Here is a 22283-nt window from a genome sequence, read left to right on the forward strand (position 1 = left end):
CCCAGGTGCCCCTTAACATTTGTAATGTTTTAATTGTAAGAATATTGTATAGAATATAGATAACATACAAAATATGTGTTAATTTTGACTGTTATGTTGTCAGTAAGGCTTCCAGTTGACAATAGGCTATTAGTAGTTAAGTTTTGGAAGGAGTCAAAAGGTATAGGTGGATTTTCACCTGCAGGGGGTGGGAGGAGGGGTGGCACCCCTTACTTCTATGTTGTGCAAGGATCAACTGTATTTTCAGTCATTCAAATAATTCCTGGTTGTTCTAGCCTTTTAAAAGAAGAAGGAAACAAAGAAAACGACCATTTTAGCTGTCTGTATGCAGGTATTAGGAAGCATTGCCCTTGCAACTGATAACAGTTTGTTTTATGCAATGTTTTAAAGACAGTAAAAATGATTAAGAGATGGCTTTTTTCTTTATAACTTTACATTCTAGAAATGTAGTATGGTAAAACATTGCAAATAATCATGAAAGTTCAAAAAAAACCCAAAACATGTCTGGGAAATTCAGGAATACTTCTTGGGCAATACGTTTTTGAAATAGTTAAGATAGATAAGATTATAAAAGGCAAAAGAAGTAAAAAAAAAAAAAAAAAAAACGTTACTTAGGTGGGGGATGTGAAGTAAAAGAAATAACGTGACCAAAAATACAACATGGGAAACATTTGTTACTTATTTTTTTTTTTTCAGAAATAGCAGTGGTTTTATTTTTTTTTTCAGTTGTATGTTTTATTTTTTTTTTTTTAGATTTGAAGACCAATATTTTATTCTAGTTTTCTTTTTTTTTTTTTATATATGAAGTTTATTGACAAATTGGTTTCCATACAACACCCAGTGCTCATCCCAAAAGGTGCCCTCCTCAATACCAATCACCCACCCGCCCCTCCCTCCCACCCCCCATCAACCCTCAGTTTGTTCTCAGTTTTTAACAGTCTCTTATGCTTTGGCTCTCTCCCACTCTAACCTCTTTTTTTTTTTTTCCTTCCCCTCCCCCATGGGTTCCTGTTAAGTTTCTCAGGATCCACATAAGAGTGAAACCATATGGTATCTGTCTTTCTCTGTATGGCTTATTTCACTTAGCATCACACTCTCCAGTTCCATCCACGTTGCTACAAAAGGCCATATTTCATTTTTTCTCATTGCCACGTAGTATTCCATTGTGTATATAAACCACAATTTCTTTATCCATTCATCAGTTGATGGACATTTAGGCTCTTTCCATAATTTGGCTATTGTTGAGAGTGCTGCTATGAACATTGGGGTACAAGTGCCCCCATGCATCAGTACTCCTGTATCCCTTGGGTAAATTCCTAGCAGTGCTATTGCTGGGTCATAGGGTAGGTCTACTTTTAATTTTCTGAGGAACCTCCACACTGCTTTCCAGAGCGGCTGCACCAATTTGCATTCCCACCAAAAGTGCAAGAGGGTTCCCGTTTCTCCACATCCTCTCCAGCATCTATAGTCTCCTGATTTGTTCATTTGGGCCACTCTGAATGGCGTGAGGTGATACCTGAGTGTGGTTTTGATTTGTATTTCCCTGATAAGGAGCGACGCTGAACATCTTTTCATGTGCCTGTTGGCCATCTGGATGTCTTCTTTAGAGAAGTGTCTATTCATATTTTCTGCCCATTTCTTCACTGGGTTATTTGTTTTTCGGGTGTGGAGTTTGGTGAGCTCTTTATAGATTTTAGATACTAGCCCTTTGTCCGATATGTCATTTGCAAATATCTTTTCCCATTCCGTTGGTTGCCTTTTAGTTTTGTTGGTTGTTTCCTTTGCTGTGCAGAAGCTTTTTATCTTCATAGGGTCCCAGTAATTCACTTTTGCTTTTAATTCCCTTGCCTTTGGGGATGTGTCGAGTAAGAGATTGCTACGGCTGAGGTCAGGGAGGTCTTTTCCTGCTTTCTCCTCTAAGGTTTTGATGGTTTCCTGTCTCACATTTAGGTCCTTTATCCATTTTGAGTTTATTTTTGTAAATGGTGTGAGAAAGTGGTCTAGTTTCAACCTTCTGCATGTTGCTGTCCAGTTCTCCCAGCACCATTTGTTAAAGAGGCTGTCTTTTTTCCATTGGATGTTCTTTCCTGCTTTGTCAAAGATGAGTTGGCCATACGTTTGTGGGTCTAGTTCTGGGGTTTCTATTCTATTCCATTGGTCTGTGTGTCTGTTTTTGTGCCAATACCATGCTGTCTTGATGATGACAGCTTTGTAGTAGAGGCTAAAGTCTGGGATTGTGATGCCTCCTGCTTTGGTCTTCTTCTTCAAAATTCCTTTGGCTATTCGGGGCCTTTTGTGGTTCCATATGAATTTTAGGATTGCTTGTTCTAGTTTCGAGAAGAATGCTGGTGCAATTTTGATTGGGATTGCATTGAATGTGTAGATAGCTTTGGGTAGTATTGACATTTTGACAATATTTATTTTTCCAATCCATGAGCAGGGAATGTCTTTCCATTTCTTTAAATCTTCTTCAATTATCTTCATAAGCTTTCTATAGTTTTCAGCATACAGATCCTTTACATCTTTGGTTAGATTTATTCCTAGGTATTTTATGCTTCTTGGTGCAGTTGTGAATGGGATCAGTTTCTTTATTTGTCTTTCTGTTGCTTCATTGTTAGTGTATAAGAATGCAACTGATTTCTGTACATTGATTTTGTATCCTGCAACTTTGCTGAATTCATGTATCAGTTCTAGCAGACTTTTGGTGGAGTCTATCGGATTTTCCATGTATAATATCATGTCATCTGCAAAAAGCGAAAGCTTGACTTCATCTTTGCCAATTTTGATGCCTTTGATTTCCTTTTGTTGTCTGATTGCTGATGCTAGAACTTCCAGCACTATGTTAAACAACAACGGTGACAGTGGGCATCCCTGTCGTGTTCCTGATCTCAGGGAGAAAGCTCTCAGTTTTTCCCCGTTGAGGATGATGTTAGCTGTGGGCTTTTCATAAATGGCTTTTATGATCTTTAAGTATGTTCCTTCTATCCCGACTTTCTCAAGGGTTTTTATTAAGAAAGGGTGCTGGATTTTGTCAAAGGCCTTTTCTGCATCGATTGACAGGATCATATGGTTCTTCTCTTTTTTTTTGTTAATGTGATGTATCACGTTGATTGATTTGCGAATGTTGAACCAGCCCTGCATCCCAGGAATGAATCCCACTTGATCATGGTGAATAATTCTTTTTATATGTTGTTGAATTCGATTTGCTAGTATCTTATTGAGAATTTTTGCATCCATATTCATCAGGGATATTGGCCTGTAGTTCTCTTTTTTTACTGGGTCTCTGTCTGGTTTAGGAATCAAAGTAATACTGGCTTCATAGAATGAGTCTGGAAGTTTTCCTTCCCTTTCTATTTCTTGGAATAGCTTGAGAAGGATAGGTATTATCTCTGCTTTAAACGTCTGGTAGAACTCCCTTGGGAAGCCATCTGGTCCTGGACTCTTATTTGTTGGGAGATTTTTGATAACTGATTCAATTTCTTCGCTGGTTATGGGTCTGTTCAAGCTTTCTATTTCCTCCTGATTGAGTTTTGGAAGAGTGTGGGTGTTCAGGAATTTGTCCATTTCTTCCAGGTTGTCCAATTTGTTGGCATATAATTTTTCATAGTATTCCCTGATAATTGTTTGTATCTCTGAGGGATTGGTTGTAATAATTCCATTTTCATTCATGATTTTATCTATTTGGGTCATCTCCCTTTTCTTTTTGAGAAGCCTGGCTAGAGGTTTGTCAATTTTGTTTATTTTTTCAAAAAACCAACTCTTGGTTTCGTTGATCTGCTCTACAGTTTTTTTAGATTCTATATTGTTTATTTCTGCTCTGATCTTTATTATTTCTCTTCTTCTGCTGGGTTTAGGCTGCCTTTGCTGTTCTGCTTCTATTTCCTTTAGGTGTGCTGTTAGATTTTGTATTTGGGATTTTTCTTGTTTCTTGAGATAGGCCTGGATTGCAATGTATTTTCCTCTCAGGACTGCCTTCGCTGCGTCCCAAAGCGTTTGGATTGTTGTATTTTCATTTTCGTTTGTTTCCATATATTTTTTGATTTCTTCTCTAATTGTCTGGTTGACCCACTCATTCGTTAGTAGGGTGTTCTTTAACCTCCATGCTTTTGGAGGTTTTCCAGACTTTTTCCTGTGGTTGATTTCAAGCTTCATAGCATTGTGGTCTGAAAGTATGCATGGTATAATTTCAATTCTTGTAAACTTATGAAGGGCTGTTTTGTGACCCAGTATATGATCTATCTTGGAGAATGTTCCATGTGCACTCGAGAAGAAAGTATATTCTGTTGCTTTGGGATGCAGAGTTCTAAATAGATCTGTCAAGTCCATCTGATCCAGTGTCTCATTCAGGGCCCTTGTTTCTTTATTGACCGTGTGTCTAGATGATCTATCCATTTCTGTAAGTGGGGTGTTAAAGTCCCCAGCAATTACCACATTCTTATCAATAAGGTTGCTTCTGTTTATGAGTAATTGTTTTATATATTTGGGGGCTCCGGTATTCGGCGCATAGACATTTATAATTGTTAGCTCTTCCTGATGGATAGACCCTGTAACTATTATATAATGTCCTTCTTCATCTCTTGTTACAGCCTTTAATTTAAAGTCTAGTTTGTCTGATATAAGTATGGCTACTCCAGCTTTCTTTTGGCTTCCAGTAGCATGATAAATAGTTCTCCATCCCCTCACTCTGAATCTAAAGGTGTCCTCAGGTCTAAAATGAGTCTCTTGTAGACAGCAAATAGATGGGTCTTGTTTTTTTATCCATTCTGATACCCTATGTCTTTTGGTTGGCGCATTTAATCCATTTACATTCAATGTTATTATAGAAAGATACGGGTTTAGAGTCATTGTGATGTCTGTATGTTTTATGCTTGTAGTGATGTCTCTGGTACTTTGTCTCACAGGGTCCCCCTTAGGATCTCTTGTAGGGCTGGTTTAGTGGTGACAAATTCCTTCAGTTTTTGTTTGTTTGGGAAGACCTTTATCTCTCCTTCTATTCTAAATGACAGACTTGCTGGATAAAGGATTCTTGGCTGCATATTTTTGCTGTCTAGCATCCTGAAAATCTCGTGCCAATTCTTTCTGGCCTGCCAAGTTTCAAAAGAGAGATCAGTCACGAGTCTTATAGGTCTCCCTTTATATGTGAGGGCACGTTTACCCCTTGCTGCTTTCAGAATTTTGTCTTTATCCTTGTATTTTGCCAGTTTCACTATGATATGTCGTGCAGAAGATCGATTCAAGTTACGTCTGAAGGGAGTTCTCTGTGCCTCTTGGATTTCAATGCCTTTTTCCTTCCCCAGTTCAGGGAAGTTCTCAGCTATAATTTCTTCAAGTTCCCCTTCAGCACCTTTCCCTCTCTCTTCCTCCTCTGGGATACCAATTATGCATATATTATTTCTTTTTAGTGTATCACTTAGTTCTCTAATTTTCCCCTCATACTCCTGGATTTTTTTATCTCTCTTTTTCTCAGCTTCCTCTTTTTCCATAACTTTATCTTCTAGTTCACCTATTCTCTCCTCTGCCTCTTCCATCCGAGCCGTGGTGGTTTGCATTTTGTTTTGCATTTCCTTTAAAGCGTTTTTCAGCTCCTCGTGACTGTTCCTTAGTCCCTTGATCTCTGTAGCAAGAGATTCTCTGCTGTCCTGTATGCTGTTTTCCAGCCCAGCGATTAATTTTATGACTATTATTCTAAATTCACTTTCTGTTATATTATTTAAATCCTTTTTGATCAGCTCATTAGCTGTTGTTATTTCCTGGAGATTCTTCTGAGGGGAATTCTTCCATTTCGTCATTTTGGATAGTCCCTGGTGTGGTGAGGGCCTGCAGGGTACTTCCCCTGTGCTGTGGTGTATAACTGGAGATGGTGGGCGGGGCCGCAGTCCGACCTGATGTCTGCCCCCAGCCCACCGCTGGGGCCACAGTCAGACTGGTGTGTGCCTTCTCTTCCCCTCTCCTAGGGGCGGGATTCACTGTGGGGTGGCGTGGCCCATCTGGGCTACTTGCACACTGCCAGGCTTGTGATGCTGGGGATCTGGCGTATTAGCTGGGGTGGGAAGGCAAGGTGCACGGCGGCAGGGGGGGCAGGCTTAGCTCGCTTCTCCTTAGGTGATCCACTTCAGGAGGGGCCCTGTGGCAGCCGGAGGGAGTCAGATCCGCTGCTGGAGGTTTGGCTCCGCAGTAGCACAGAGTTGGGTGTTCGCGCGGAGCGAGCAATTTCCCTGGCCGGAACCGGTTCCCTTTGGGATTTTGGCTGGGGGATGGGCGGGGGAGATGGCGCTGGCGAGCGCCTTTGTTCCCCGCCAAACTGAGCTCTGTCGTCCGGGGGCTCCGCAGCTCACCCTCCCTTTGTCCTCCAGCCTTCCCGCTTTCCGAGCAGAGCTGTTAACTTATGACCTCCCAGACGCTAAGTCGCGCTTGCTGTCGGAACACAGTCCGTCAGGCCCCTCCGCTTTTGCAAGCCGGACTCGGGGGCTCTGCTTGGCCGGCGAGCCGCCCCTCCGCCCCGGCTCCCTCCCGCCAGTCCGTGGAGCGCGCACCGCCTCGCCGCCCTTCCTACCCTCTTCCGTGGGCCTCTTGTCTGCACTTGGGTCCGGTGACTCTGTTCTGCTAATCCTCTGGCGGTTTTCTGGGTTATTTAGGCAGGTGTAGGTGGAATCTAAGTGATCAGCAGGACGCGCGGTGAGCCCAGTGTCCTCCTACGCCGCCATCTTCCCAGAATCCTCCAAACATTTGTTACTTAAGTACCAATTACGTTTCACACATGCCAGGTATTGGGGATACTGAGATAAATGAGATTCAGTTTTTAAACTCAAGGAGCTAAAATCCTAGTTTACCAATTATTTTCATAGAAGTGATAGTTAAAACAGTGAAAACACATGAATAACTGAGAAAGAAAGAATACAGGGGAAAAAAAGATAGCTGGACAAAATCTTTAAGAATGCTTACAATTAGAAAAGAGAATCCAGGGGCACCTGGGTGGCGCAGTCGGTTAAGCGTCCGACTTCAGCCAGGTCACGATCTCGCGGTCCGTGAGTTCGAGCCCCGCGTCGGGCTCTGGGCTGATGGCTCAGAGCCTGGAGCCTGTTTCCGATTCTGTGTCTCCCTCTCTCTCTGCCCCTCGCCCGTTCATGCTCTGTCTCTCTCTGTCCCAAAAATAAATAAACGTTGAAAAAAAATTAAAAAAAAAAAGAAAAGAGAATCCAATAAAGCAAACCAGAAATATTATTAAAAGATACAGTTAAGAAGATGATCAAGACTGTTCCATGACCTGGAGCTTAAGGGTGAACATGGAGTGTGTGTGTGTGTGTGTGTGTGTGTGTGTGTGTGTGTGTGTGTTTGTTTTAAGTCCCCCTCCCCTCCCTCACTCCCCTGAATGTGGGTTTTAATAAGGAAGAGGCACTCAGAAAGGCCAGATTTATACAGAGAGGTTAAAAATGAGACATGTCAAGATTAGACATCATCATCATCCTGATGATTAGGAAAACTTTAGTAACTTTATAGACAAGATGGAAGAGAGGCTTGAGGTTTGGCACAAATAGTAAAGATCCCAAGAAGTGGGGAGGGAACAGACATACAGGTAAGACTTTTAGTTCAAGGTTAACTCAGGAGATATGGCGATGAGATTAAGAAGGAAGAATAGATAGGGTCGGTATGGTAGGAGATTGGGGGAGTCATGCTAAGAAGTAAGGAAATGGAAATGTGGAAACTGGGGGTAGAGTGCAACTTAAGAGTTTAAGATGTTTTGAGGTGGTAGAATTTTGAATGATCAAAACCAATATGTGACCTAAATGGAATCAAGGAGGAAGTGTTAATTTAAGAAAAAAAAAGTCAGTGTTAAGTGTCCGACTTTGGCTCAGGTCATAATCTCACGGTTTGTGGGTTTGAGCCCCGCATTGGGCTCTATGCTGACAGATCAGAGTCTGGAGCCTGCTTTGGATTCTGTGTCTCCCTCTCTGTCTGCCCCTAATCCCTGTCTCTCTCTCAAAAATAAATAAACATTCAAAAAAAAAAAAAAAGTCAGGACCAGGGGTTGGTGAAGTAAGGCAAAAGAAAGCTAGGAAGTATACTTGTAAGTTTAAATGATTCATCAGAACTTCCTGTTCTGATTGAAGGTCTTTGAAATAAGTTCCATAGATGTATTTTTCATGAGTAGTGAATTAATTTGTTTAGTAGTGATTCACCATTTTTGGGTGTTTGGAATCTATTACTAGCTCCTATATATGAAAGTACCAGTTTAAATAATATTGAAATATTAATTAACTTGTTTTAGACAACGTGGTGTAAAAAATAGTTCAATAGTATTTAAGTTATGTTCAACTATGAGTTTCTTGAGGTCAGGGATTATGTCTCATTCTTCCTTGTATGCCAAATACTAAACATAGCACCTGACACTTCATAGGTATGTTTATGAAATGCCTGAATTACAGAAACTTTTGAATAAAGAACAGAATAATTCTGGAAGATTTTTACATGGAATTAGTATCTATGTATTTTAAAAGGTGGTACAAAAACAATACTGAAATTATATATTAATGTTGAGATTTTAATGAGAAAGCTATTTTTTATATCATTGACTTCTAGATTCTTGCTATAAAGGCAAAATACAGTAAAAAATATGAAATGCATTATGAAATCATTTCCCTTCTGTGTACAACTGTATCCATATATGGCAGAGGAAAGCTCTAATGTGTATTTTTGATAACGCATGGCATCACTATAATCATTATAACGTGGTCCTAGTGTTTTTTACTAATACAAAAGTGATAGGCCAATAGGGAATAAACCCTAAAGATTCCATTGTCACCTGGGTGTTTTCTATGCTTTAATTATCTTCACCAAGAGTTTTACAAGAAAGAGTAAAAAAAATAGAATAAGTTAGCTTCTTTGTAATGTTGCCGGGCATAAATGTAACTCTGTGTACAGGACTATGCTTTCTTTTTTCCATTTGAATCTATGGTGAGTGAAGTTCATATTTTGTTAAAATTCTAGATTCACTTCCTTCTAGATATCCACTCTTTTTAGAGTTAAAAAAAAGAACATTTTTGTTATCAAATTGTGTATGATTGGTTCTTAATTACTGCTGCAAGAGTGACAACTTCATTTAAGTATTGTTCATGTTTTCTGTTCACGAGACTCCCAAGATTTAGCTCATTTACTTCTTCACAAAAATAAAATTGATCTTTTAGCTATGCATCTAGGAATGTTTACTACTAATTCATTAGCTGTTATGAAAGTATTTCGAGCAGTTTCTGACCCTTTATAATTTCAATCTGTTCTGAATTTTTATAATATTTGTGTAGTTTTGAGTTTACCCCACAGATTTTTTTTTCATATTAAATCATTGTTACATAAATAGAGTTGACAAATATAATTTAAGAATTATTATTTTATAAAATATAAATGAAAAGTGATTCTAAAATCCTCAAACTGGAATGGTTAGTTTAACTTGCTTATCAAGAAAACTGATGTAGAAGGAAAGGTAACTGATCATAGTATGTTTATAAATGAAACATTTGATTAAGGGCATCTGATTGATGAAGTTGAAATGATTGTTAAGAACCAGGGATTTTACCTGTGAAAATAAATAAATACTAGTTCTTGATGTTACAGTTCATTTTTTAGAGAAACTAGCTGGGTTTTTGAGAATTTGCAAAAAAAAAAAAAAAAAATTTACACAATCTTTCTGGTGACCTGTTGCTACTCTTAGTGATTTTGAATGACCTTTTCTTATAGTATGCCCTATTTTTGTTTTGACTCAACTTTAGTGCTATTGTGGTCTAGAATTCTGGTACAAAAGTACCAAATTCACAAAATTTCTGTTTAGGCTGTGATGAACAGAAACAGAGATTGGCTGACTTAGAAAGGATACCCAAGTCTGTCCTTCCCTTGTCCTCTCTCTTACAGTTTGTTTGTGGGCCTTCTTGCAAAGGCACTTTGAGGATCTTCCCGTGAGATCCAGTTACTGCGTTGTTATAATGGGAAATTCACCCTCAATTGGAACTTTTTACCTGATAAGCTGATATAAGATATAGTTGATGCAATTTATTTAAATCTTACTACTTCAGTTAAAAAGTGTTGTGTTATTTCAGTAAATAACACAGAGTTTATATTAATCTCTGAAGGTGGACTCTGACCTTTTTGATGACTTCCTCTTGGTTTTCAGGAATAAAAAAAGCAGAGGAGATATTTCCTTGATAACTAAATGACAACAAAAGTTTATTTATTTTTTTAACTTACATAATTACATTTCTCAAATGTATTATGTTAAACCTAAATTGCAGTACACAGTTAGGTATGGTATAAGCAGGAGATAATAAGGAAGACTTATCCTTATTTTGACACAGAGCGTAATAATACCTTTTACACAGTAAATTCTTAAAATAGCCTAGAGTGTGGGATTTGATATTCTGTTTTCATAGTATCAGGCCAAGGAAACTTAATTATTTCCTGGAAGTTAAAGGAAGGTTTCCAAGTATTAACAAATTTCCTGCTATGTCTCTTACAAAATATGAAAAATAAGTTATGGTTTTGATTGTGTAACATTTCAAACTGGAATCATGACACTCAGAACTAGATTCTCTCTAGAGTGGAAATTGAACAGTCACACATTTGAATTGAACATGATCTTTCCATCACAAAGTTCAAAATGACTTTTGTATTGATAACCACCCTTAGATGAATTTAGAAATATCTTAGTAGGTTTATTTATTAAATCTTTACGTTGTCTTTTACATTGCTTTATTAGGCCAAAATATAATCTGTTTTTGGTATGCACACTCCTCACCTCAGAGGTATTGGACAGAGGCCATAGCTTCACTTCTAGTACATGGAACTGGGAATGCTTTGCCCACAGTGTATGAGAATCTGAGTAATGGTTGGTGACAAATCCTGGACTGACTTCATTGGTTTTCAACCTTACGTTAATAGAACGTTTTTATTTTCATTCTTATGAGTGTAAAATTTTGCTAAGAATGTAATGCATTAACAGAAAGTTCACTTCAGCAGGTCAAACTATATAATTAGTGAAAATTATGTGCCTGAAACATTATTTTTCAAATCTCAAATTCAAAGTAAATAAGGTTATACCACTCATTTTGATATTTAGAGTACTTCAGTATTTCTAGAAATATTCTATAGAGTGTGAAGAGCAAAAATACAAAAGAAAAAAGTGTAAAATAGAAATTTAATGGATAAGAAATTTTAATTATGAACGCTGAAATCAGATAAATCTCATCTGTTTTTATAGTACAACTTTAAGTGTGTTTTTTTCCCTCCCAGGACATTTATTCAGAGCAGCTGGGGATCAACCGTTTAACCTGTCCACAGTGTCGAGTGCCTTCCCAATGGTCAGCCACCCAGTCTTTGGTCTACATTCAGCCAGCTCAGGGCATTCAGAATTTGGTGGTTTGGGGACACTTGGTACACCCACAGCCTTAGCCGCACATCCCCAACTAGCATCTTTTCCAGGTAAACATCTGTTACAAACAGTGTTCAAGGAGAGGAGGAAAGCTTGAAAATGTTCAAGCGGTAATTTGTTTATTAAATTGAACAAAAAGAGTAGTCTAATGCCTGGTATATTAAAACTCTTGTACAAGAATTGGCGCTGTCCTATTTACCATGTGCAAAAAACCCCACACGATTTGTGCTAGGTGGCAGTGCAATTATAGATATTCAATAGTTTAGAGAAGGGGGCATCTGCCACAAAAGTGAATAATTAGGCCATGTTTTTCTCATGCCTTTTCTTGAAATATAACATGCAGGGAGGTGTAAATATCTTAAGTGTAGAGCTTGATGAACTTTTCTCAGCTTTATTTGATTTTTAAAAAATTATTTAACTCACAGTGGAAAGTACATTCCAGTTCTTACAATCAATATATCTATACTTTTGAGTTCTCACTTCCTAAGGAAGATGAACTTGGCTCTTAAATTTCTATATTTTTCCATATTTGATAAGAACAACTATAGATTTGCACCACTTGCATAGCAGCAAGACCAGAATTATTCCAATTCTATAGATGAGAATTCAGGAGCTCCGTAGGACATCAGTTAAAGCTTAAATTGGACAGACATGCTATGATTTGTCTCATTATGTTATTTTGAAAGTCTAAACTTTAATGTGTTTCTGGTGATTGATTTTACTTTAATAAATTTTAGTAAGGGACGCATGGTTTAGTGTTACATAAAATAGCTTAAAAATTAGAGCATAATTCTAGAGACAAATAGACCTGAATTTAAATGTGACTGCTACCTTGAACAAGTAATATGACCACTCTGCCTCAGTTTTCTCATCTCAAAAATGAGGATAAATAATAGTACCTGCCTCTTAGTGTTCTTGTAAAGATTAAGGATAAGCCATATCAGTACTGATTGCAAAGTTTAGCATATATAGTTAGTACATAATTGTAGTTATCATTATTATTTCCTCTTGCCCACTTTAATGGGTAATAAATTGTCAAGTGCTCCTTTAAAAGGAAACAAGTATCTCATTTTAACTATATACAGAATGGAAAGATGTTTAGATGTATATTTCAAGTACTGTTTTTTGAGTCATATTATTCCTTTAATTCAGTTGTTTGGGAGAGAGGAGCTGAAGGGGAGGGATAATGTGACTGCAAAGTTAAAATGAAGTCTTAAACTAAGTTTTAGCATTTGCTTTAAAAATACTGATAGGAATTTATTTTGGCCAGTTTCTAGCATGGTGATCAATTCAATAGATATTTGCTGAAATCTAGGATTTCTGAACAAAAATCAAAATAGATAGTAGGAATATAGTTACTAATTATCTTAAATTTTTTTAAATCATTTTATCATAGTTATCAGACCCAGATTTATCTGGTATGTAATTTGAGGAAATTCTTAGATGGTAACTGAAATTATCATACCATACATAGCTTTTGAGTATTACTAAGCCACGATATAATTATTATATTATTAAAATCAGATACTATCTGCACTGATAGTTACCAGTGATAATGAATAGTTTATCACAGTGATAAATGATAGTTATCGGTTGTAAAGAGTTACTCATCTGGATTTAAATACTGTTGATAACTTCCACTGTACAGAAAAAAAGTTAGTAACTTCTCTAGCCTACCTGGACGATTCACTCATTCATTTATTGTACAAAGTTCTTTGAGCATCTGTCATGTTCTGTGTGTTGAGGAATACACTCACATTGTATGTGTTGTTTACAGTTTTTAGGAGGTAGGTAAACAATTACAAGCAGTCTTTAATGGTGAAAGTATTGTCTATATAAGCATACTGTTTTTGCCAAATGAACAGAGACTATGCCCAGACCCAGAGGACTCATTTTTCAAGTTGTAGATTTGGTATAATTTAAATTTAAATTCTCTATAATTGCCTTTATTTAAAAGAGTAATCATTTAAATGCCAAATTTTTGAAATCACCTTAAAATAATAAGACACACAAGGAAGAAATTACTAGAAATTTTAAATAAGGAATAATTTATTTCAGATGATTGAATCAATGATGCAAAATAATTTCATGGATATTAGTGTGATATTATTTCTTTTTTATATTGAAATAGCATTTCACAGTAATCTCTTTTAAAATATTTATAATTTTTGATAATTATATTTTTGTATCATCATGAATTCTGTGAAGCATCTGGCTGTATCAAGTACAAAAGATTTTACAAGTCTGCTATATTTTCTAGGTTCAATATCTAAAATATTAAACTCTTGCAGTTGAATATGATTAATATTGCCAATATGCTGTTACCTCATTTAAATACATTTGGAAACTCATCATGTGCTGGGTTATGTACTCCCTATTTTGTATATTTTATCTTATCAACAAGCTAGTTTGTGAGTGACTAAATTTGCTTTCTATTTTCTTAAATTTGGAAGATAAATAAGCTTGTCGCCTAACAAAAATTATATTATTTCTTATGAAATATTAGACATTTGCAAAGTTTAGTCAGAAGCTTTACCATCTTCATATTTTTATTTGATTTATTGTATTTACTTGTTTGTTTGTTTGTTTGTTTTACCTGTAGTGTCAGTTTAAATATACCATATTCATTTTCCAATTTTTTTTTCTATTCCCCATTGTGTACATATTTTATAGTAATGCTCTAAAGTACAGTGTTATGGTTATGTTTTTTTCTGGGGTTATATCTAAAGTATTTGAATCTTATACTTTGATTACCTTACTGATTTGTTGGTTATTTATAAAGTCTATACATTCAGCTGGAATGCTTTAATTATAGACTCTATATTAAATAATATAAATACCTTTAGGAAACCTCAGTCCCTTTTTATTATCTATCTGGTACCTAGGTTTCAAACCTATAAATAATAATAGATTGCAACTGTGCTGATACAAGCTCCAAATACACAGTTTTTCTTCCCACCTACATACACTTCTTTCATCTAAACAATGGATAAATGATTAATGCCTTTGTATAGTTATTCTTGGTTCAGTTTCTGTCATTCAGGCACTGCTAAATATGCATCGGTGTCATTTCACTAGCAGCGCCTTCCTGCAGTGCGGAAGAATAGTTTTTGCAGTTTTCTGCCTATGCTGTCTCTTAGACCTTTTAGAATAGCAGCTACCATGAACATTTCACTTGGCAAAATCTGATGATGACGGTGAACATTGCATTACATTCTATTTTTAATGAAGAGATATTCCTGCAAAAGATTTAAAGATCACACAATACCCTGACGAATATTGAATGTTTCTTATACTATATTATTGGGGTTTTTTTTCTATAATTTCCTTCTGGTAGTTACAATCAAAGAAAAATATAGCATATCTCTTTGATGATTAGCCTCAAAGGTAATAAATGATTTGTTACTCTGGCAGGTTAGCCAAGTGGAAAGATTATTTCTGAGATTTTAAATGGGGTAATACAAGACTTTCTTTTGGATTATTTTCAAATCTCTTCTTAATCTTCACCCTTTTTGGAAAATATATTCTATAAAATTTGGCTTCTCTCCTTTTCTAAAAGTTTAAACTAAGAGCCACTGTTTGAACATTTAAATTGCATTTGATGATTTTCTACCATTGAGTCATTTTACATTATTAAAACAATCATCGTTATCTGTAATTATGAGAGAAAATATAAACAAAATCCAAGTTTTCTTCATTAAATTTATGGAGAGGAATTTTATAAACCTTTCATATTTTAATATGACTTGTCTTAGAAATCTTTGAATGCTTTTCATTTCTTAGAAAAAAACCCACGCTGATTTTGATATCTTTATGTTTTTGTTTGAGTATAGAATATTTTCTTTCATAAATGCATTTGAGGTATACTGGTTTACAGTAGCAGTCTTTGTATTATTATTTATGATTTATCAGACCCAGATTTATTAGTATGTAACTTGAAGAAATTCTTAACATAGGTTGTAGATGGTAACTTAAATTCTAAGGTTTTAAAATAGATTAGTGTATTCTTAAATATTGTTTCTTTGCTAATTTTGAAAATTATGGTTTAAGTTATCAGAGTCAAATAGTTCTTTAATATTCCAAGTTTTCCATTTTATTTTTAAAACGATAGACTACCTTTATTCTTCATAAACTTGAACTCAAGGAGCTGCTAAGTAAAGATCCTTGGATATTTATTATCTTAATGAGAGGAATGATGAGTGTACAATATCTAATCAACTATCTTATAGTTAGATGATCAGAACTATGTGTGATTCAGCAATTTTGTTCCAAGATGAAACTTGAAAATTACAAGAATTGTTACATCAACTAGAAAGTTAATTCACATACTTTTGTTTGTTTGTTTGGTGTTTGGTTTTGAGGTGCAGAATGGTGGCGAACAACAGATGTTCATACTCGTACAGGGGCGACCTTCTTTCCACCATTGCTGGGAATTCCACCGCTGTTTGCTCCTCCAGCCCAGAACCATGATTCTTCTTCCTTCCATTCAAGGACTTCAGGAAAAAGTAATAGAAATGGTCCTGAAAAAGGTATTTATATTAACTTAAGTGAGGTCCTACAAGTGCTCCATTTCAATACCTATTTTCAGTAGAGTTTAGATTTAATGACATTTATATAACATTGTACTAGACACCTTTTTCATACTGTCTTGCTTAATCTTACAATGATGACTCTTAGAGATTGGAAGTATTCTCATTTCTCATCCAAGTTTAAATAAATGATTCAAGGACCACTTACATGTAAATGTGGCATGGGCAGGACTTGAACCCAGGCCTTCTAACTCCCAGCTCCACTGCTTTTTCCTCTGTATCTCATTACCTCTTTTGTGTAACCCAAAATAAGATATTACTTCTTCTGTAATTCAGCATTAAATTCATCAAAATTAATATCCAAGTCCTCCTTTTTTCTTTTAACTGATTTTTAATATTGCTGTAGTTGATAACTGTTGCTAGAAGAGCATCTGCAAATTATAATAGCATTTTAGATGGTTTATTATTATCTTTTTTTACTTGAGTAAGAGTTGTCAGTGGGTTTGCTCTGAAAGGGAAAATATTTGCATTTAATTATATTTATTTTTTCTTTGTTTTTAATTTTATTTTTAATTTTTTTTAATTTACATCCAAATTAGTTAGCATATAGTGCAACAATGATTTCAGGAGTAGATTCCTTAGTGCCCCTTACCCATTTAGCCCATCTCCCCCTCCCACAACCCCTCCTGTAACGCTCAGTTTGTTCTCCATATTTATGAGTCTCTTCTGTTTTGTCCCCCTCCCTGTTTTTACATTATTTTTGTTTCCCTTCCCTTATGTTCATCTGTTTTGTCTCTTAACGTCCTCATATAAGTGAAGTCATAGGATTTTTGTCTTTCTCTGGGTGACTAATTTCACTTAGCATAATCCCCTCTAGTTCCATCCACGTAGTTGCAAATGGCAAGACTTCATTCTTAATTATATTTCTAAACGTTATTTTAATTGAAGTGAAATTCAGATAAATATAAAGTTACCATTTTAAAGTGAATAATTCAGGGAAATTTAATGTATTCACAGTACTGAACAACCACTACCTCTATCTAGTTTCAAAACATTTTCATCACTCCAAAAGGAAACTCCATACCCCTTAAGCAGTTTCTCCTCATTCTTCCCTCCCCCAGACCCTGGCAACCACTAACTTGTGCTCTGTTTCTATGGATTTACCCATTGTGAATATTTCATACAGATGGAATCATCCAATATGTGACTTTTTGTGTCTGATTTCGTTCACTTAGCATAATGTTTTAGAGAGTCCTTCATATTGTAGCATATATCATTACTTCATTCCTTCTTATGACTGATTAATATTCTTTTGTATAAACATGTTTATTTTTATTTTCAAGGTGTAAATGGGTCAATAAATGGAAACACTACATCATCTGTATCTGGTATCAACACACCTGTACTATCCACTACTGCTTCAAGTTCTGTGGGACAAAGTAAAAGTATAAGCTCAGGTGGAGGAAATCGAAAATGTAATCAGGAACAAAACAAAAACCAGCCTTTGGATGCTAGAGCTGACAAAATAAAAGATAAGGTAAGTTACTCTTCCTTCTAGGACAAATATACAACAGATCATTCTAAAGGTCAAACCACCTGACTCCGTGGAATCATTTCTTATGAATTACCAGCTCTTATTTTTACACGTTTATTTTTATGGTGTGATGCTAATATTATGTCTCTTAAAAATTAAAACTCTCAGCACCAGTATAAATAATACAAATAGCAATAATAGCTAAGATTTATGGAGAACTTACTACATACCAGCTCTACTCTAATCATTTTGCATATCACACCTATTTTAATCCTGTCTATACCTCTAATGAGCTAGGTATTGCAATTATACTTGGGGAAACAGAGCCTCAAAATAGTTGGCTGGTAAGTGGCCAGGATTTGAAGTCAAGCAGGTTGACCCCAGAGCCTATGTTTTTAGGAAAACAAAAATAAGAAAACATTATGGGAAGTTTCAAATATATAGAATAGACAGAATAGCATAATAATCTTGTGCACCTATTATTCAGTTTCAGCAGTCATCCCCTCATGGCCAATTTTATTTCATTTTATCCCCAACTATGCAGGTTATCAATTTATGCCTTTCAGCTCTATAAATTCACCCTCTTCTCCTTTGCCAATTGGCACAGTGTTAGACTTTGTCAGCAGAGGATCTTGGAGAATCCCTGGAAGAGGAAAGGGCTTCTGTTTCTGTTTCTGGTGTTTTCTTCTTGCTCTTATGCCGTGGTTGCCAGTGGGTAGCTTTGTCACCAGCTGGCTGCTTCTCCATGGGCTCTGTTCAGGAGAGCTAGTAGTACACCCATTCTAGTGGGTTTCATGGGCATCCCAGCAGGGACCTTATTAGTAAGTTTTACCCAAACAGCAGTGGGTGGCTTTCTAGCTAATTTTACTGGCACCCTAGCTCGGAGGTTTCCAGCAACTTTTCCTGGCACTCCAGCTGGCATGTTTTCTATTTGCCAGCCTGACCTGTGATACCTCAGTTAGCTTTTCTGCCAGACAGTGGGCAACAGCCACCTCCTCTCCAACAAAGTCTGAAGTTCAGCCTTGGGTGAATGAGGTTGGAAGAGAGAGACTGTCTTCCAAGTTTACCTTTATTTTAGTACTGTACCTGTGCCCTACAGTAAGTGGCTACTCCATACATCTGCTATTTCAATATTCTTTTTTTTCCCCTGTTAGGGCTGCATTATTTAATGTTCAGATAAGTCAAATAAGCCAGTGCAATAGGGCATGAATATTAAAAAGGGGATATAGTGATGGAGAGGAAGACAGGTTTATCATTATTTGCAGATGACAGTATCTATTATTATTGCTTTGCTATTTGATAGTTGCAATGCCTCTTTAATATAGTTTTGTGATTTAGGTCAATTTTTAAGGAGGTCTTCAGGCATTTGTTAAGAGGCACAGACATAGGGAGGTGAATATAGGCAACATTTAAACTTGGGCAGCTCTGAAAGTTATTTTTATGTGCTCACTGCAATAATCCTAACTGGGGGGAATTTTAGCCAGTGACTTACAGAGGCCATATTTATTTAAAGGGTGGGCTCCTAGGATACCAGGCAGTGATGTGGGTGGAAGAGGCCTTTCTCTACCTGCCTGTCCATGAGTTTCTTCCACCTCTAGAGCCTTTCAACAAGCTGGGACCCTAGTATTATATGCAAGGCAGTCAGCTGTAATTAACTGCACAACATTGGGCCCTCACAAGGCTGCCTTGCCAAATAACAGCAAACCACATTGTGGTAAACTCTCTCCTCTTGCCAACTCTGGTTATGTGGGACTAGAGCCCTTCCAACAGTGGCCTGCCCACAGCCAGAAATGCATCAGCAGGCTGCACAACGAAGTGCCCTCACCAGGGGAGCCCTGGCCTGGGAAGAGAGTGATGTGCCGGCTCCCTGTGGTTTCTGTATCCTTGCTCTCCCTACACCCAGCCATGTAAGTCCCATTTTCTTTCTTTCTTTCTCTTTCTTTCTTTTTCTTTCTTTCTTTCTTTCTTTCTTTCTTTCTTTTCTTTTCTTTTCTTTTCTTTTCTTTTCTTTTCTTTTCTTTTAAATATTTATTTAATTTATTTTTTAAATTTATATCCAAGTTAGCATATAGTGCAACAATGATTTCAGGAATAGATTCCTTAATTCCCCTTAACCATTTAGCCCATCCCCCCTCCCACAACCCCTCTAGTAACCCTCTGTTTGTTCTCCATATTTAAGAGTCTCATGTTTTTGTCCCCCTCCCTGTTTTTATATTATTTTTGCTTCCCTTCCCTTATGTTCATCTGTTTTGTCTCTTAAAGTCCTCATATGAGTGAAGTCATATGATTTTTGTCTTTCTCTGACTAATTTCACTTAGCATAATCCCCTCCAGTTCCATCCACGTAGTTGCAAATGGCAAGATTTCATTCTTTTTGATTGCTGAGTCATATTCCATTGTGTGTGTGTGTATATACATATATATATATATATATATATATGTATATACACACCACATCTTTATCCATTCATCCATCGATGGACATTTGGGCTCTTTCCATACTTTGGCTATTGTTGATAGTGCTGCTGTAAACATGGGGGTGCATGTGTCCCTTTGAAACAGCATACCTGTATCCCGTGGATAAATGCCTAGTAGTGCGATTGCTGGGTTGTAAGGTAGTTCTATTTTTAGTTTTTTAAGGAACCTCCATACTGTTTTCCAGAGTGGCTGCACCAGCTTGCATTCCCACCAACAATGCAAAAGAGATCCTCTTTTCTCCACATCCTCGCCAACATCTGTTGTTGCCTGAGTTGTTAATGTTAGCTATTCTGATGGGTGTGAGGTGGTATCTCATTGTGGTTTTGATTTGTATTTCCCTGATGATGAGTGATGTTGAGCATTTTTTCATGTGTCGGTTGGCCATCTGGATGTATTCTTTGGAGAAGTGTCTATTCATTTCTTTTGCCCATTTCTTCACTGGATTATTTGTTTTGTGGGTGTTGAGTTTGAGAAGTTCTTTATAGATTTTGGATACTAACCCTTTATCTGACAGGTTGTTTGCAAAGATCTTCTCCCATTTTGTCGGTTGCCTTTTAGTTTTGCTGATTGTTTCCTTTTGTTTTGTTTTGTTTTGTTTTGTTTTTAAATATAATTTATTGTCAAGTTAGCTAACATACAGTGTATACAGTGTGCTCTTGGCTTCAGGAGTAGATTCCCATGATTCATCGCTTACATACAACACCCAGTGCTCATCCCAACAAGTGTCATCCTCAATGCCCATCACCCATTTTCCCCTCTCTTCCATCGCCCCCTCCCCATCAACCCCCAGTTTGTTCTCTGTATTTAAGAGTCTCTTATGGTTTGCCTTTGTCTCTATTTGAAACTGTTTTTCCCCTTCTCTTCTCCATGGGCTTCTGTTAAGTTTCTCAAATTCCGCATGAGTGAAAACACTGCTATTTTGTATTCTTTAGAGGTCTGTCTCTCTTAGCAGTTCATATTCTGTTACTAGTTAATAATTCTTTTTTTTAAGTTTATTTATTTTGAGAGAGAGAGTGAGAGCACATATGTGAGCATGAGTGGGGAAGAGGCAGAGAGAGTGGGTAAGAGAGAATTCCCAAGCAGACTCCTCACTGTTAGTGCAAAGTGTGCTGAGGGGCTCAATCCCACAAACAGTGAGACCATGATCAGAGCTGAAATCAAGAGTTGGATGCTCAGTCCTGTAACTGAGCCACCTAGGCATCCCACTAGTTAATAATTCTATATAATAAAATTCCCCTGTTCAAATTGCTGATGTGTTTTCTGCCTTCTGACTAGACTTTATCTACCATAGAAGTGATGTTATTAGGAGTAGGGTGGATATGCAGATTGCATATGGTAAATTTACTCCAGTATTCTGGTTACTCAAAGCCTTTAGATTTCTTCTTCCATATCATACCAGGGAAGCTGTGACATTTCCACGTTATTAAAGGTAGGCAACCACTGAGTCCAGGTTTCATGCATCCAAGCAAGTAAGCTGAGATAACTCGAGCTATACAAACTAACACATTATATCTGGAAGTTCTAGTAAGTGCACCCATATTAGTGAATTTGGTCTACTCTCATTTGTATTTCCTCTTCAGTGAGGGGTCTTGGTTTATTTTGAATTAAAGTCTTAGCATCAACTGCAAACATTTTGGAAACAAAGATAATAACTAGAGTGGTGTCATCTCTAAATTTTATAAAAACCACGTTCAAGGCCTGGTTTCTGGGGGAAGAGAATCAACAGTTTGTGATTGTGCACACATCACTTTCTTCACCCATTCAGCTGTAATATCAAGGGGACTAGGAAGTTCTGACACCACAGCAAAATACAGGTGATATTGGTCCAACCTTAAATCTTCAGATTTCAACATGCCTCCCAGGTTCCAACTTTAATCTTAAAGAACTATTTTATAAAATTTTCTTTTGTCCTTTTTCTTTTTTTTTAAAAACTTTTTTTTCAACGTTTATTTATTTTTTGGGGACACAGAGAGACAGAGCATGAACGGGGGAGGGGCAGAGAGAGAGGGAGACACAGAATCGGAAACAGGCTCCAGGCTCTGAGCCATCAGCCCAGAGCCTGACGCGGGGCTCGAACTCACGGACCGTGAGATCGTGACCTGGCTGAAGTCGGACGCCCAACCGACTGCGCCACCCAGGCGCCCCTCTTTTGTCCTTTTTCAATACAGCGTCAAGCCCCGTATGTTTTCCAGGATCAATTGAACAAATAAAGATTTCTTTCCTTTTGCCCAGAATATTTCACAGAAATATTTCCTTTAGATCTTTTAGTTCTCTTTTCAACAGAAGATAAATGTTTTCCAGAATACAGTAAAACATATGAAGGTCTGGAG

At 36.9% G+C, this 22283-nt stretch overlaps 1 protein-coding gene across 17 annotated transcripts in view; it reads left to right on the forward strand.

Moving 5' to 3' along the window:
• The window catches only part of BAZ2B (bromodomain adjacent to zinc finger domain 2B), a 328851-nt gene that overhangs the window by 195787 nt on the left and 110781 nt on the right, over positions 1–22283 (forward strand). For 13 of the 17 annotated variants that reach the window (XM_047083192.1, XM_047083202.1, XM_047083187.1 and 10 more), the window contains 3 exons: positions 11275–11463; positions 15775–15942; positions 17286–17479. In XM_047083192.1, coding sequence (XP_046939148.1) covers positions 11275–11463; positions 15775–15942; positions 17286–17479 — 551 coding nt within the window. The remainder of the gene's footprint in view (positions 1–11274; positions 11464–15774; positions 15943–17285; positions 17480–22283) is intronic. The other 4 variants (XM_047083199.1, XM_047083190.1, XM_047083198.1 and 1 more) reach the window with 2 other exon arrangements.

Source organism: Lynx rufus, unplaced genomic scaffold (assembly GCF_022079265.1).
Source record: "Lynx rufus isolate CCGP_SWC_20201006 ecotype Redwood Valley unplaced genomic scaffold, mLynRuf1.p SCAF_2, whole genome shotgun sequence".
In the NCBI taxonomy this organism is placed as follows: domain Eukaryota; kingdom Metazoa; phylum Chordata; class Mammalia; order Carnivora; family Felidae; genus Lynx; species Lynx rufus.